Here is a 13752-nt window from a genome sequence, read left to right as displayed (position 1 = left end):
GAACTCCATGTATACGCATACCGCTTACAGTGCAGCCGCGTGAGACGAAATACCGGTTATAATGCGGCTTCCGCTGGAAAATCTCGCCGACAAAGGCGGTAGCGAGCACACTTCTCAACGAGGTGCGCCCACCGACGGGAGAGGATATCAACGAAGGCAAATCCGAGGAGGAGCATGAGACGTGGAGCACGAGTCCAAGGGCGATCAAAAACGTCACCGCGCGCCGTATGCGCGAGTGGACGCGCGCCTTCACGCACGGAGAGCGAACGCACAGCGGAGAGCAAACGCGACTTCCGTCACGGCCGGGCGCACCAGTCAAGCCCAGCCCTGCTTCGGTCGCGCGAAAGGCTGGGGGGTATGGGAGGGATGGGGGGGCGACGCTGTGCGGCACCAAATGCGTATCTTACAACCGGGCGCAAGGGTAACTGGCGACGCAATCTCCCACCGAAAGGAGCAAAGCGGGAAGGCAGCGCAGAGGGAGGGAAGGAGGGGGGGGGCTTCTACTCTGCCAACAAATGTGTTCTTGTACTTTGCGCCTGTGCCGGCTGTCGGTATTGTCGCGCGCACCGTATCTTGTAAGCGATCTTCACACGGCTCTGACCTTTGTATACGCTGTGCTTACGCCGCTCAGTTTCCATTGAAGCGATAGACCGCACGAACCTTCACTCGCTGCGGCGGCCGCGCGCAAAACAAGAAAAGCGCCACCGCGTCAAACTCTTCGTGCCCAGTCGTGGCCTCCGCGCTGACCGGCGCCGCATCCGCGCCTCCGCACCAAAAGAGAAAGGAAGAAAGCGCGTGACAGCGTGCTGTTCTTTTTCGCGGCTGTCAGTGGGGCGGCGTTCATTCGTATCAACCGACGCGGGTCGAAAATCGATTCGTAACAACCGTTCTCTAGCACGTTGCAAAGTAATGGGGCTCAGCCGGGACCACAAAAAAATTCGTATCATCCGGAAATTTGTATTAGCCGTGATCGTATCATTGAGATTCCACTGTACATTTAAAGAAACAATTGAAACTGAAATCAACAGAATGTAATTGGCCGATAACTGTAAAACAATGTAACAACAAGCTACTGCAGATTTTTAATGGCCTTTATCTGCTGCCTCAGTGTCCACTGACAGCCTGAGTTGACCACCTCACACACTTTGCACACAATGCAATTGCCTATTAAGTTATAAACATATAAGCTATAAGACAAATGTGATTATTAAAGCAACCACAACAACGACAATCAAAGGGGCATAGAGGTTTTCTCTTATTATCTGTAAGGAACAGGTGTCACACCAACAAGCACACGCAATACAACACACAGATGCGCTAGTTAGTCATCCACGATCCTAGCGCGGTAGGTGCAATAGGGGCACCACCTACCCAGTTCTTGCTCCTCGGTTGCAGCACAGGCGAAGCATTCTGAGTCACTTCAAAATAAAACCTAGAATCTTCAGGAACTGTTTGCACTGAAGTCACTGTCATGGAGTGTGAAAATGTGCTGTGGATATACAGATTCTGTGACGATACTTTCCCCTGAGGAGAAAGAGAATGGCAGAGTGATGCGAATTAACACTACACCGACACTTCGTACACATGCGATTATGGCTCTCAGTCGCAGCTGTGTAGGACGTGGAAGAAGGGCCACTGTTAATAAGAGAGCACATGAATTTAAGCAATTATAGCATCAAGAAGATGAATCAATCTAAAACAGAGGCTGCAGGTTCATTTCATGACAGAATTACTCAGGAGATCAAGGCCCAAAATCCTTAAGTCATCAGAAGGACACCAACCCATGTTCTGACGTAACAGTATTTGCCTGCCAAGTATTCACTAATTTTGAATTTATTTTGAGCTCATGTGAATCATAACCTCACAGGACACAATTATGCAGACTATGATTGACGCCCAGGTTGAAATTCAAGCTTATGAGGTACACAAAACACACTGGAACGTTAAAGAAACATCATGGTGTTGTCCCTTCTTTTTTGCTTGTGAATAGGGTTCTGCAAGTGCATGCCCTTCAGTAATAACTAGGGGTGGGCGAATATTCGAAGTTTCGAATACGAATTGAATACTAAACACCAACTATTCATATTCATATTTGAAAATGATCTATTTGGTATTTTCTAATATCGAAACTAACCAAATATTTCGAAACAACCGACTATTAAAATGGGCTTACTCTTCTCCTTCTGATAAACAAGGTATTACAAATTACCAGAAGTAAAACGACAACGAAAATTTTCAAAGCAATGCAAAAACAATATAGTAGGTAAGTATTCGAGGCTTTGTTTTCAGTTTCGCGGCGGGATCCTATATGACAACTTGTGACTTTTGCTTGTAGTCTGTATTTCTGTGTTTCTTGCAGTCTAGTCATGTAGCAGTTTTATCTTTTATGCTACAACTAGTGATGTCTTCCATGCAACTGGCCCTTTTACATGTGTCTACAGCACACAAGTTCTTCAGCAGCTTTTCTTTTTTTTGATCTTTCTTCAACAACTATTATTTGCTGTTTTTGGAAAGCTAGTCCTAAAACAGCCATTCGTTCTTGGGAGAGCTTGTTTGCAACCAGGCTATAAACATGTTGACAAGCTATTCGTGCAGTTCTGCTGTTGACAATTAATGATCTTGTGTTTAAAACTGATCCTAATTGTCCATGATAGTTGGTTGTCTTTTTTCTCACCAGTCAATAAAAGTGGGGTACCTAATTATGCCGAAAAAAAATGTTCCTGCTATAAATATATGCCTCTGCGTCTGACTATACGATGTTCGATCCTTACTAGTCATTCGAATCGTGTTCAAAAAAGATTATATTCGCCCATTTATAGCAAACACAAAGCTCCTTTTGTAAAAAAGAAAAAAGAAGAGTATTAGCAAGTCTATGCTTTCTATTATTTCTTTCTCTAATTTGGCCTCAGGACTCAGTATTTTTGATGTACAACAGCTGCACTATGAGACAATGTGCACCTTTCTTTTATTACGTCATACATGACTCATTTTCAGTGCCCTTGTTCCATGCTTTACTAATGTTTGCCCTTACTGGCCTCTTTCGTTGTGCTTCTTGTCTTATTTCTTTTCTACCCTGTTCTTGCACAATATATGTTTATATTCCCTCCATCACTCATTTAACTCATTTTATTTTGCTGCCTCTGTTGTTATTCATTACTACATAAACTACATCCAATATTGTGTGCTTAAGTTTACACAGCATTTCTGTCCCTTCACTTTTTGCACATCTTAGCTATTCCTCTGCAGATATGTATCATTTCATACACCGACTTCCTATTTCAGATTTCCTTGGTTTAAAAATTATGTATACGACTTTAAGTATTTTTGTTCCCCTCCTGCTCATAGTTTCCTTGCAGTAGAATGGTCAAAACACTGAGATTCATGCACAGCAAACAGAAGATATGCTAAGAAAAAAAACAAATGACAACATACCGGAAAAGCATTCTCAAAGACTATCGGATCCGACATGAGGCTACCCTTTGCAGTCCTCATCGTAAACTGGACCTTAAGCAGCTGCCATGCAAGAGAAAGATACAGTGAAGTGATGATGACAGGCAGGCACACCAACAACAAAAGTTGTAAGCAAATCCTTTTTTTTAACACGAAAAAGAAAACTGGTGCACAGGTCACCTAATCAAATGTGATTGCCAATTAAAATCTCAAATCAGTTATCAAATATGAACATTCAAACAACTCACTCTTGACACAAAGTTTTTGATACTTCACTTGGAACAGGCATCATGTCTCCACGCAGAGAGCCACGTATTTAAATACACAAACATCCTACGTACAAAATCTACATACTTGGCACGAACATATTTCTGATACATGTTAATAAAGATGGATAAACTACATAAAGCTGTTTAGAACACTAGAGGCAATGTGTGACTTGTTAAAGGACATACCATTATACAGTGTAGACCGCTTATAACGTTAGTCACCAGAGTCGCGCATATCTTCACTATAAGCGGTACCGCACTATAACCAAAACAACGATTTTCAAGCCCTGCACGTATGCAAAACATGTAGACCAAGCATGTAGGCATGCTTTTTACGTTTTCGTTTACGTTTTCGCCAGTGATCTGGCGAAAACTTAATCGCGATGTAGCCGGTGCTCTTTAAGTTCGACAGCTTTGCACCGAGTCAAAACGAAACAGCAGTTTGCCACAACTGCTGCAGAAAAAAACCGTGACCGCTATCGACGCAATTATGAACGGCGACTTTGCGGTGCTGAAGGCACGCGCCCGACGCATGCACCAAGTCTGGACGAATTAACTACCGTTCGCTGCAACTGCAGTCGAAACTGCGGTCGCTATCTATGCAATCATCGATGGCAACTACGCAGTTTTTTTGGCACACGGCCGATGCACGTACCAAGTAAAAACGAAACTACTGTTCGCCGCAACCGCTGCGGAGAAAACTGCGGCCGCTATCGACGCGATCGTGGATGACGACTACGCAGTTACGAAAGCCCGCGGCCAACGCAGTGTTATGCGCAGCGGTAAAAGCAAGAATACAGGCTTTAAAGACACAAATAGGCTTTGCTGTCATTCACGTACGTTTTCAACTGATGGCCGTGGTGATGTGGACTCTGCCGCTTCGTTTCGGTTGGACACTAGCGCCGTTCTTGCTCTTTTGCGTAGCACATTTCTGGCGCTCCTCGAGCTCCGAAAGTAGTCCGAATTAACCGATGCGCGGCCAAATAAGTCCAAATTACCGAGAGTTTGATTGCATTGAATAATGCACATGTCGGCCGAGAGCACGCACCTTGTTGAGAAGCGTGCTTGCTGCCGCCCTTGTCAGCGAGATTTTCCCGCGGAAGCCGCATTATAACCGGTATTTCGTCTCACGCGGCTGCACTGTAAGCGGTATGCGTATACATGGAGTGCTATGGGAAAATTAACGGGAGTCTGAAAAGACCGTACTATATACGGTCCTGCACTATAAACGGTTACGTTATAAGTGGTCTATACTGTACACAACTGCAGTGTTCAGGATTAATTTCTGGCCCTTACCTCGTGGTTTGTTTCGATGGAGGCTTCACCCCAGAAAACGCCCTCAGTCTCTGGCGCTGTGACACTGATTCGAAACAGTGCATAATGCAGGGGCAGTAGGGTGATCTAAACAAAACAAACATTGGTGGCCATTACATATCAATAGGTGAATTGCATTGTGAATTGGTGGTCCCGAAAACACGGTGACATTCAGCCATATTGCCTATTCACTACCCGTTATAAAAGCAGGCACGAAGAGCTATTAAATTTGAAAACTAGAGCCTGCAATTCAGTTCGCACAAAATCTACTTAGACATTAAGGTACAGAAACACCACTGCTGAAGTCGTAGTTCAGCAACAGTTGAAGAACCTCAATTTTTTTTTTTTTTTTTTATCTTGTGTTCCCCTAGAAATGTTGTGTTTTCTCAACTTGTAAAAGCTTAAGGTATAAGAAAGCCCTCACAAGTTGCATACACATTTCAGCAGCCTTTACAGAAATGATCCATGAGGCAGCTCCAAATAAAAAGCGCACTCCTTTGCTCACGTACACTGTGAATGTCACTGCTGCGAATGTGCTGGTCATACTTAAGTTGAAGGGATTGAGGAATTTGTGAGTGTGTAGCGAAGCGTTGGAACTCTGAAATGGGTCATCCGCTCCAGCGCTTTCTAGTGGGTCGTTTTGACGAGGGACACCAGGACAGGCGGATGGCGCAGGAGGAGGCGTTTGTTGGGAGGCGTCGTGCGGCATGGCAGATGGTAGTGCACGGGATCGAAGCTCCAGGGGCATCGAAGGGGTTTCGGAGTGGTTTTGAGGGTACAGCACCTCCACCAATTTATAAGGGTGTTTATTGGACAACACTTGAAGCAGCGCAAGGGCGGCAGTCCAAAAAGCGCAGCACGGACTCTCAGCATGAGCGGCACTCGAGAGCTGAAGAAAACGACCCACTAGAAGGCACTGGAGCGGACGACCCACTTCAGAGTTCCAACGCTTCGCTACAAGTGGAATGAGCATTTCCTTCCATTTCTTCCAAATATGGCAAGAATAGCACAGTTTTCTTAGGATAGATTAGATTTCCTTGAGAGCACATTTACCCTGCTACTGTACACATTTAGATGTAACAAAAGTGCTACACAACAACATGACAGCCGCACAACAGTTATGAATTTCTTTGTTGTTAAGGGCAACGGAAGCACATGCACACCCATCAAGCAAGGTCAGATCATCAGATGAGAACCATTCCTAGGGCTGAAACAATAGAATGATAATTAGAGCCCATCTGTGTACACTCCACGTATTTTGCCTGGATGACAAGTGCTCCTTTTTGTCTCCTGTCTGCTGGTTCCCTCCAGTAAGGACCTGCACCTACCAGCTCACTCCTTCATGCTTGCAAGTGAAAGAATGTGGATGCGAACATGCACCTACCTTTCTCACAACGCTCGAGAAGTTGTAGTTTCCGACTAGTGTGCTGCTGTTTTCAGCTTCAGTGGCCAGCTCGACTAATGTCTTGGTCATATTCGTTCCCCAGTGCTTGATCACCACCTGCAAACTCGCATTGAGAGCAAAAATTGAAAAAATGCAGGCTTGAAGAGGATGCAAGGTATCCCCTATATAGGACTTATTGGCAGCTATGTCTACAACATCGAATGGCAGATAGCTGCACGAAATGGTAACGATTTATGGTTTGAAGGATTCGGCATAGAAGACACGGACACAAGAGTAACAAGAGGAATGGTGTTTGTGTCGTCCTTTCTGTAACTTTTTTGTCTGCGTCTTTTACGCCTAACCTTTCAAAACATGAATGTAAACATGTCGTAGGAACTCTACTGTAGTAGCTCATCACACATGGTAAGACTACAAATACAGTAATCAGAATTCATAAAAGCTAAGGAAAAAATGGTTTTCATGGACGTTGTTACGCTTCGATTAGAGCGGCCATGCCCGGACCACGAGCAGTATATTATGATTCACTTAGAGCGGCCATGACCACACCACGTGCAAACGCATGGGAATTGGCTTGCCTAATGATTTCACTTGTCAACATGAATAGACGTGTCTGTCACGAGCATTGATGGTGCGAGCATTGAGAACTTGCTGTGACCTTCCAGATGTCAGATTCTTTGACAGGTGGCAAGTCACGTCGAACCTGACACCCGGACGGCGCCTGTTGTTTACTGGCAGTGCCAGCTACACGCGGAGCCGTGATCGAGTCACAGAACGTGCGGCCCTTTCGGCTGTAGCGCAGAATGGCCTTACGATAACCCATCTGCCGTAAAGTTGGCATAGCAGTACTGTCTTCTGGGGAAAAAAGCTGGAAAGCAAAACTACCTTTGTAATAAATAAAAGATTGCCACAATACACAGGTCCACTATTAAACTTAATATTCATTCATTAGTTTCAAAGGAAAAAAGCAATTGATTCTATCCAACAAAGTTTCTATTGATAAAAAATTTGGAGGAAGCTTAAGCTTTGCCTTTAACAGTGGAACGTGATAGCATTCAAAGATGCCTGGCTGCTTATCGGGCTTTTTTTCTCGTATATTCAAATTACAACACAACGCTATCACGTCTGTAGGATGCGGTTAAGTCATACTTTATCATTTTTCTGACGGATGTTACTTTGAGAAATTCAATTTTTGTTCACTAACACCTTGTGCCACGTGAAGGGGCTGCCCGGTCAGGGTGGTTCGGGATGATGTGGTTCGGAACGATTATTTTCGCCAACGACGCCGGCGAGCCCACACAGACACCGACGCCAGATTTTCTGCGACACGGGTCCCTTAACGCTGTTGCATTAAAAATATTTTTCAGACCTTCATACACTAGGAATGGACTGCAACCAGTGCTGGCACATTAACTTGGTGTTCCCTTTAATAAGAGTAGACCATACTGTATTTCTTGATTTTTATGTACCTACGTTACTGATAGGTTGCTACCGTATTTACACAATTGTAGGTTGACCCATTTTTTCAAATTTGACAATCCAATGTTGGGGGGTCGACTATGAATCGAAATCGAACCGTGTACCGCTAGTAGCGGCAAGAGAAACGAGAAATCAGAGGCGCTACGGCGTGGTTACAACTTTGCACCTACGTTTCCATGGTTACGGCAGAAGCGTAGCGTGTTAATTTACCGTATTGCATACATTTTGATTGCACGCACCACGAGCACACGGCTCTTGTGGGAGCATCGATCATGGAAGAGCCGCCGTTTGGGGGGTATTGGTAGTTGGCGGAAGAGCCGCCGTTAGGGGGGTATGGTAGTCGGCGGATGAGCCATTGTTTGGGGGGTATTAGTAGTTGGCGGAAGAGCTATTCTTTGAGATACGATTGTTTTCGACAGCCGCGCGCATCTGTCACTTCTGCTGTTGTGCTGAATCGTCGCGCCTGTCATGAGTGCCAAGAACTTTCGGCGCTCGTTCACAGCAGCGTTCAAACGGGCTGCTATCCTCCATGCCGAGGAAACTAACAACTGCGCAGCGGGACGCAAGTTTGGAGTCAGTTAACGTGTGGTGCGGCAGTGGCGGCTTCAGTGCGAGGAAATTTGGCCTCCCTGGCTACTGTGTGCGGGTGGGTCCTCTCTGCGTGGGCGGCTGTACCGCGTGATGTCGTGGTGCGGTCGTTCGCGAAGTGTGGACTCGCACTTGATGACGACGTGCTGCAGGACCGCAGCAGTTATGACGACAGCAGTGCCATTGAGGTCGACTCTAGTGACGATGAGTAGTCTTAGCAACCCCATCAATAAATTTCTCTTGTGTGAATGCACTCGCGTGGTTTTTTTCCCCTCCCCGCCCCCTTTGTTTTGTTTTTTGAGACATGCAATTTTGGGGGGGTCGACCTACATTCGAGTTGACTTACAATCGTGTAAATACGGTACATTCTTGTTATGCAATGCTAGAAGACTCTCAAGCATGTGCAGCACCGTATTTTCTTGCCCAAAATTTGTAAGCATTAAATCTTGTGGAAGCTTTTCTGTTATTCTATTTCTGTTATCAATATTCAGCTTTTTTTTCTTGATTTGGTCTGATCATAGAGTTTCTCACTATATTACCTAGAGGGAAATCTGGCACTGCTGTGCTGTGGTATTCATGAGAATGCCAGTATATTGCGACTTGGGATTGGCATCGTTCTTGGAGAGCCAGAACGCCTTGAAGATGCGCCTTGGCTAGCACCATTCCGTCTGTCACAATGATAAATTTCCTGCTAAAACAGCACGCAAAAAGCTGTTTTAGTTTTATTATTACACAAAAACATGTTTTGTTTAATTTAGAGGACTTCTTATTGGATGTGCAATTATATCAAACGTAAAAAGTATCAGCTTGCCGCTCAAGTTAGAGGACAGACGACAAGATTCTCGCTCGCTTTGGAACAACTTGTCATCTGTTCTTGCTTTTCTTCTGTTGATTCTGTAGTGAAGGTGAGTTAACTTTGTTGAGAGATGTAATATGGGTGAATGAAAGCCTTTTATGTAGATTTTATTTTAAGATGCACTATTTGTGTAGCCATATCCATGTTTTAGACGAAGCCTGGTACAACGCCAGCCACCACAAAGCCTCGCAGACACATATCCTATCAATCCCATGACGGCACAGCGCCCTTTAAGAAACTCGCATAGACGGTGGCGCCAGATTACCCTCTAGGTGTAATAGTGAGAAACTCTATGGGTCCGATATGCCATTGGAAACCTAACTATTCGGTATTCACACACTCCAATCTATCGTATCAAATGGCTGATGCCAGAGACAATGGCAGTGCAAGAGTCAACAACACAGGGCGCAAACAATCAAATAGCATAATGCTAGCTTGGAACCAGTCAGCACGCTTGCTGTTTCCAATAATACAATGGTGCCGACGAGGTGATAGTCTTAATGTCAATAACAATTATTGGGCAAACCTTCGATGAAATTTCAAATAACATCACTTGGTAAAGCAGTACGACTTTCGTGTTCCTCTGTTTAACGTATCACTTCTGACAGAGCAAACGTATAGCTCCCTGTCAACTGGTTTACTATAACAGGGTTTCATTGTGCTTTAGATAGAGCAAGTGATTCTAGAGGGAAAACACACTAGTAAATAAATTGGCGTAGCACCTGCCAAACAGAAACTTCAAAAATGTGCAAACCCACCTCAATAGGGTTTTCATTGATGACCACGAAAAACATGCTGCGCTTGTTCCCAATACCAAGGGTACCGAAGTCAAGAAAGGACTCATTGTTGACAGCATGGTGAAGCCTCTGCCATTTGAAGTAAGGAAAGCAAAAAAACGCAATTATTCTTGTTCACCTTTTCAACTGAGGACTCAAGTGTTAGAGCCAAGACACTTCCACATTGGAAAACACAAGCTTATAAACATCCTCGAACAGTGGGAAATTTCATTACCAGTGTTAGCCTGCCACTGTAGCACGTGAGAGGAATGTTGAAGTGCGATATGTTCGTATGCAGCCTTAGCGTTGCATTCAGCTGCAGAGCTGTCTTCTGTGGGTGAAACTTGAGATACACTACTGGTTTTGTTTCATTTGGCTGCAGAACTGTTGATGAGTTAAATATGACCTATGGGCAAGAGCAAAGAAACAAATCAGCTGATCATCCAATATGCACTACCATGGACAAATGAAGTGTTAATGCAATAAATTCAACAAGAAGAATAAGAAAGTTATAAAGTGTGCTTATCAATAGTTATACTGGATGACTGTTATGCTCGTTAATGAGACCTGGCTTGAATTACGGTCAACGTTCACAGGGATCAAACACGTCCCTATGTTCACTCACGAGCAATAGTTTAAAAACCATGGCATCAACTAAAAACTAGTTCTTAAAGCACAATTTTTCAATGTGGAATTGCTTCAATACATTGCATTCGTCAAACACGCATGTAAGCTGTGCCACCAGATCTCAGCCAGTATGCACAGGCTGCGAAGAAAAAAATGGACAGTCACTTAAGTATCCTTACGTGATTTGAATGCAAAAGCATAATGACTTCTCGAAGTTATCACCTTGAATTAAAATTCTAACTTAATCCACCGTAATCCACCTTAATCCACTGTGGTGACGCAAAATGGCGCTTTGGGGGTAGTGCCAAGAGCGCATGCGCGTGGAACATTTCGAGTCTTCTTCGAGAGGATCGCAGCGAATAAAAGTTCAGTTATTGTTTGGGACACGTGATGCATCTCACTCGCCTTGCTCTGCCGAGAAGCGTGTTCCAACACCACTTTATTCCACTTTAATCCACTTCAATCGACATTATTCCACGTTAATGCACCTTAATGCAATTTTGGGAGTGGGCCATCGGAGCGCATGACAGAACTCACCGAAAATAGACTGGCCACCGGTGTAGTCTGTCTGTACCACGTGGCTTTTTGTAGCCCTCTCCGGCCACACTGCCAGATTTTTCGCTTCATGAGCCATATAATGCTTTCGCATTAATATGTTTTTTAGCGGCATCATTGGTCTTTAAACTTTTGTTAATGTTTGTACCACATGTACTACCATTAATATGAAAACTCGCTGTTAAAACAATGAAAAGCGTGAAAACACTCACAGCACACAGACAGTAAAGCTTTCTTTTTCCCCCCCCTTTTTTTTTCTTGTGAATACAAACAATATCTGTATGGATGCAACACTGCATTGTAAGGCAAGTATCTGTTTCCTGTGTTACAGACACTGAGCAATTCCAAAGAGGGGCTGTACTCCTGATTAATCACTATCAGACACTTTCACTTTCGCACGACATGGCACATAGCACAACCCCTCACTAGAGCAAGGAGTGTTCTGCTCAATGGCTAAAATTTGCTAAAGTCATTGATCCAGAATATGGAACCAAGAGGGTGAAAAATGGGAGTGCCTTAGCAGTAGCATTTTATTTCCCGGTTTGATGCCTCACAGTACCATATTATGATATTATGTTGATTATATGCATTCCCATTTGCCACAAGAAGCTGCACAGAAAAGCTGTCAGGAGTTCTCTCTTCTGCCATGTTGGCACACATATCCATTCAGGCTATTAGATACAGCAAACAGCTGACAACTTTTACACCTCTGAGGTTCATCAATTTGTCACTGTTTGCCGGCGCTTAGCTACATTTACATAAACATGACCGTTGGGTCAAACTGCCTCAGTGAATCTGATGCTCAGTGTCTGAACCATAGTGAACGAGCTACTCAGCTGTACAAAAGCACTGGCAAGTTGCTGTAGGACAAGCTACCAGCTCAACCTGGGCTAACATACTTTCAAGCGTGCACTGACCAAGCCCACCCCATTGTGAGTCAACTGTTAATCTAACCAACCTAACAATTATGAGCGATGATGGCGAATAGACAATGGATTTCTATCACTCTTGCAGTATTTGCATAAAATGGATCTCAGTGCTTTTATACAGCTTCATTTCCACATTATGCTATGTGGCAGCCTATGCGCAAGGGGAACAAGAACTGCAGTGTAAAGCCTGATATCACACATCCTGTGGCGCATGGAGCATTTCGCACAATGCTGCATTTAACAAAGCTAGTGGTCATTTGGAGAGCACACTTCTCCAGTTCCAGATTTTGTCAAACTTCAGCGAAATGCAACTCTAATACATGTTGCAGTGTGCTGAATTGGATTTCCTTTTGTTTGAATAAATACTGTGTGTCTAGTGTTACTGGTCATTCACTCGACAGGCCGTTTCGGGAAGAAAAAAAATTTATTGCACTATCTAAAGCACTATGCTTAGGGTAGTTATTATATAGTTCCACAAGGTGGTCATCCTATATTAGGTGTCAGAATCAGCATACACAAAGTACACTTCAGTCTACCTCTTTTATATTTGTCTGAAATGGTACATTCTTTTCATGGCACGTGCGTACAGCAAGTGTTTAACGCCGTTTTCTTCACGGCCATTAGTGTACCAACCAGCCTAATTCAACATGCTACTGCATCTAGCAAAAGTGCTTCAAGCCTGAAGACAATTTCAAAAATGTCCATAAACTATGGAGTGCACTCCTACATCATATGTGATGCACAACACATGCGCTTTTAAAGAAACCTGGGCTCACACTCTCATACGATAACATTTGGGGATGCTTTTATTTTTCGCATGACGTGACATCACGACAGTCATGAGACAGTGTACGGGCGGGCATTCAATCAGTGAACTTGAGGGCTATGCAATGTCCTATCAGTCGATCAACATGCACTCAAAGAGCTAACCCAAAAAGCTCAAAAGTGATCAAACAAGAACACAACTCCCGAGTTGCTTTTTTACTTTAAGTTTGTAAAAGCTAAGGGTTCGGCAGTAACCCGGCTAATGATCAGGATAAGTCGGTTCAAGCCAGGCATAACAGCTCAGCATTAGCAAATGCTCTCTTCTGGTATACTCACAGTGAAATGAGGTTGACTCTCAGGCTGAAGTTCAATGCTGTGGATTACTACTGGCACTGGGAAAGTATTGGAAATATTTAGTGGCCTTACGTCTGACTTGCTAAGACTCTTCGCTCTCCCTATGTAGAATACTGTGCCATTCACATTGTACTCTAGTGACCTAGAAAAATAATGATAAAGAAAAAATGGGTCAGTTGCCACAATCTCTCTAATACCCCCACCCCCCAAAAAATAAAAGATAATAAATAAACGTTGGCTATAGTATATTCAAAACTGTGATTATTTTCCACGCAATGTTTGTCACTTTTTCATCATGTGGCACACAATTTTCAAAAATTCTGTCCCGACCCTATCATAAAAAAACTTATTTTTCAACCTTACAGTTCAGTGCAGTCATCTTTACGTT

At 43.9% G+C, this 13752-nt stretch overlaps 1 protein-coding gene across 1 annotated transcript in view; it reads right to left on the bottom strand.

Moving 5' to 3' along the window:
• LOC119450047 (transmembrane protein 131-like) overlaps positions 1–13752 on the bottom strand; it is an 87792-nt gene that overhangs the window by 51196 nt on the left and 22844 nt on the right. Inside the window, 7 exon segments of the mRNA XM_037713401.2 lie at positions 1372–1524; positions 3433–3513; positions 5016–5120; positions 6418–6534; positions 10117–10224; positions 10370–10540; positions 13347–13506. Coding sequence (XP_037569329.1) covers positions 1372–1524; positions 3433–3513; positions 5016–5120; positions 6418–6534; positions 10117–10224; positions 10370–10540; positions 13347–13506 — 895 coding nt within the window.

The sequence above is a fragment of the Dermacentor silvarum genome, chromosome 4 (genome assembly GCF_013339745.2).
Source record: "Dermacentor silvarum isolate Dsil-2018 chromosome 4, BIME_Dsil_1.4, whole genome shotgun sequence".
NCBI classification, from domain to species: Eukaryota; Metazoa; Arthropoda; class Arachnida; order Ixodida; family Ixodidae; genus Dermacentor; species Dermacentor silvarum.
Note: the sequence above shows the minus strand (reverse complement) of the source record. Positions and strands in the feature narration are given on the sequence as shown.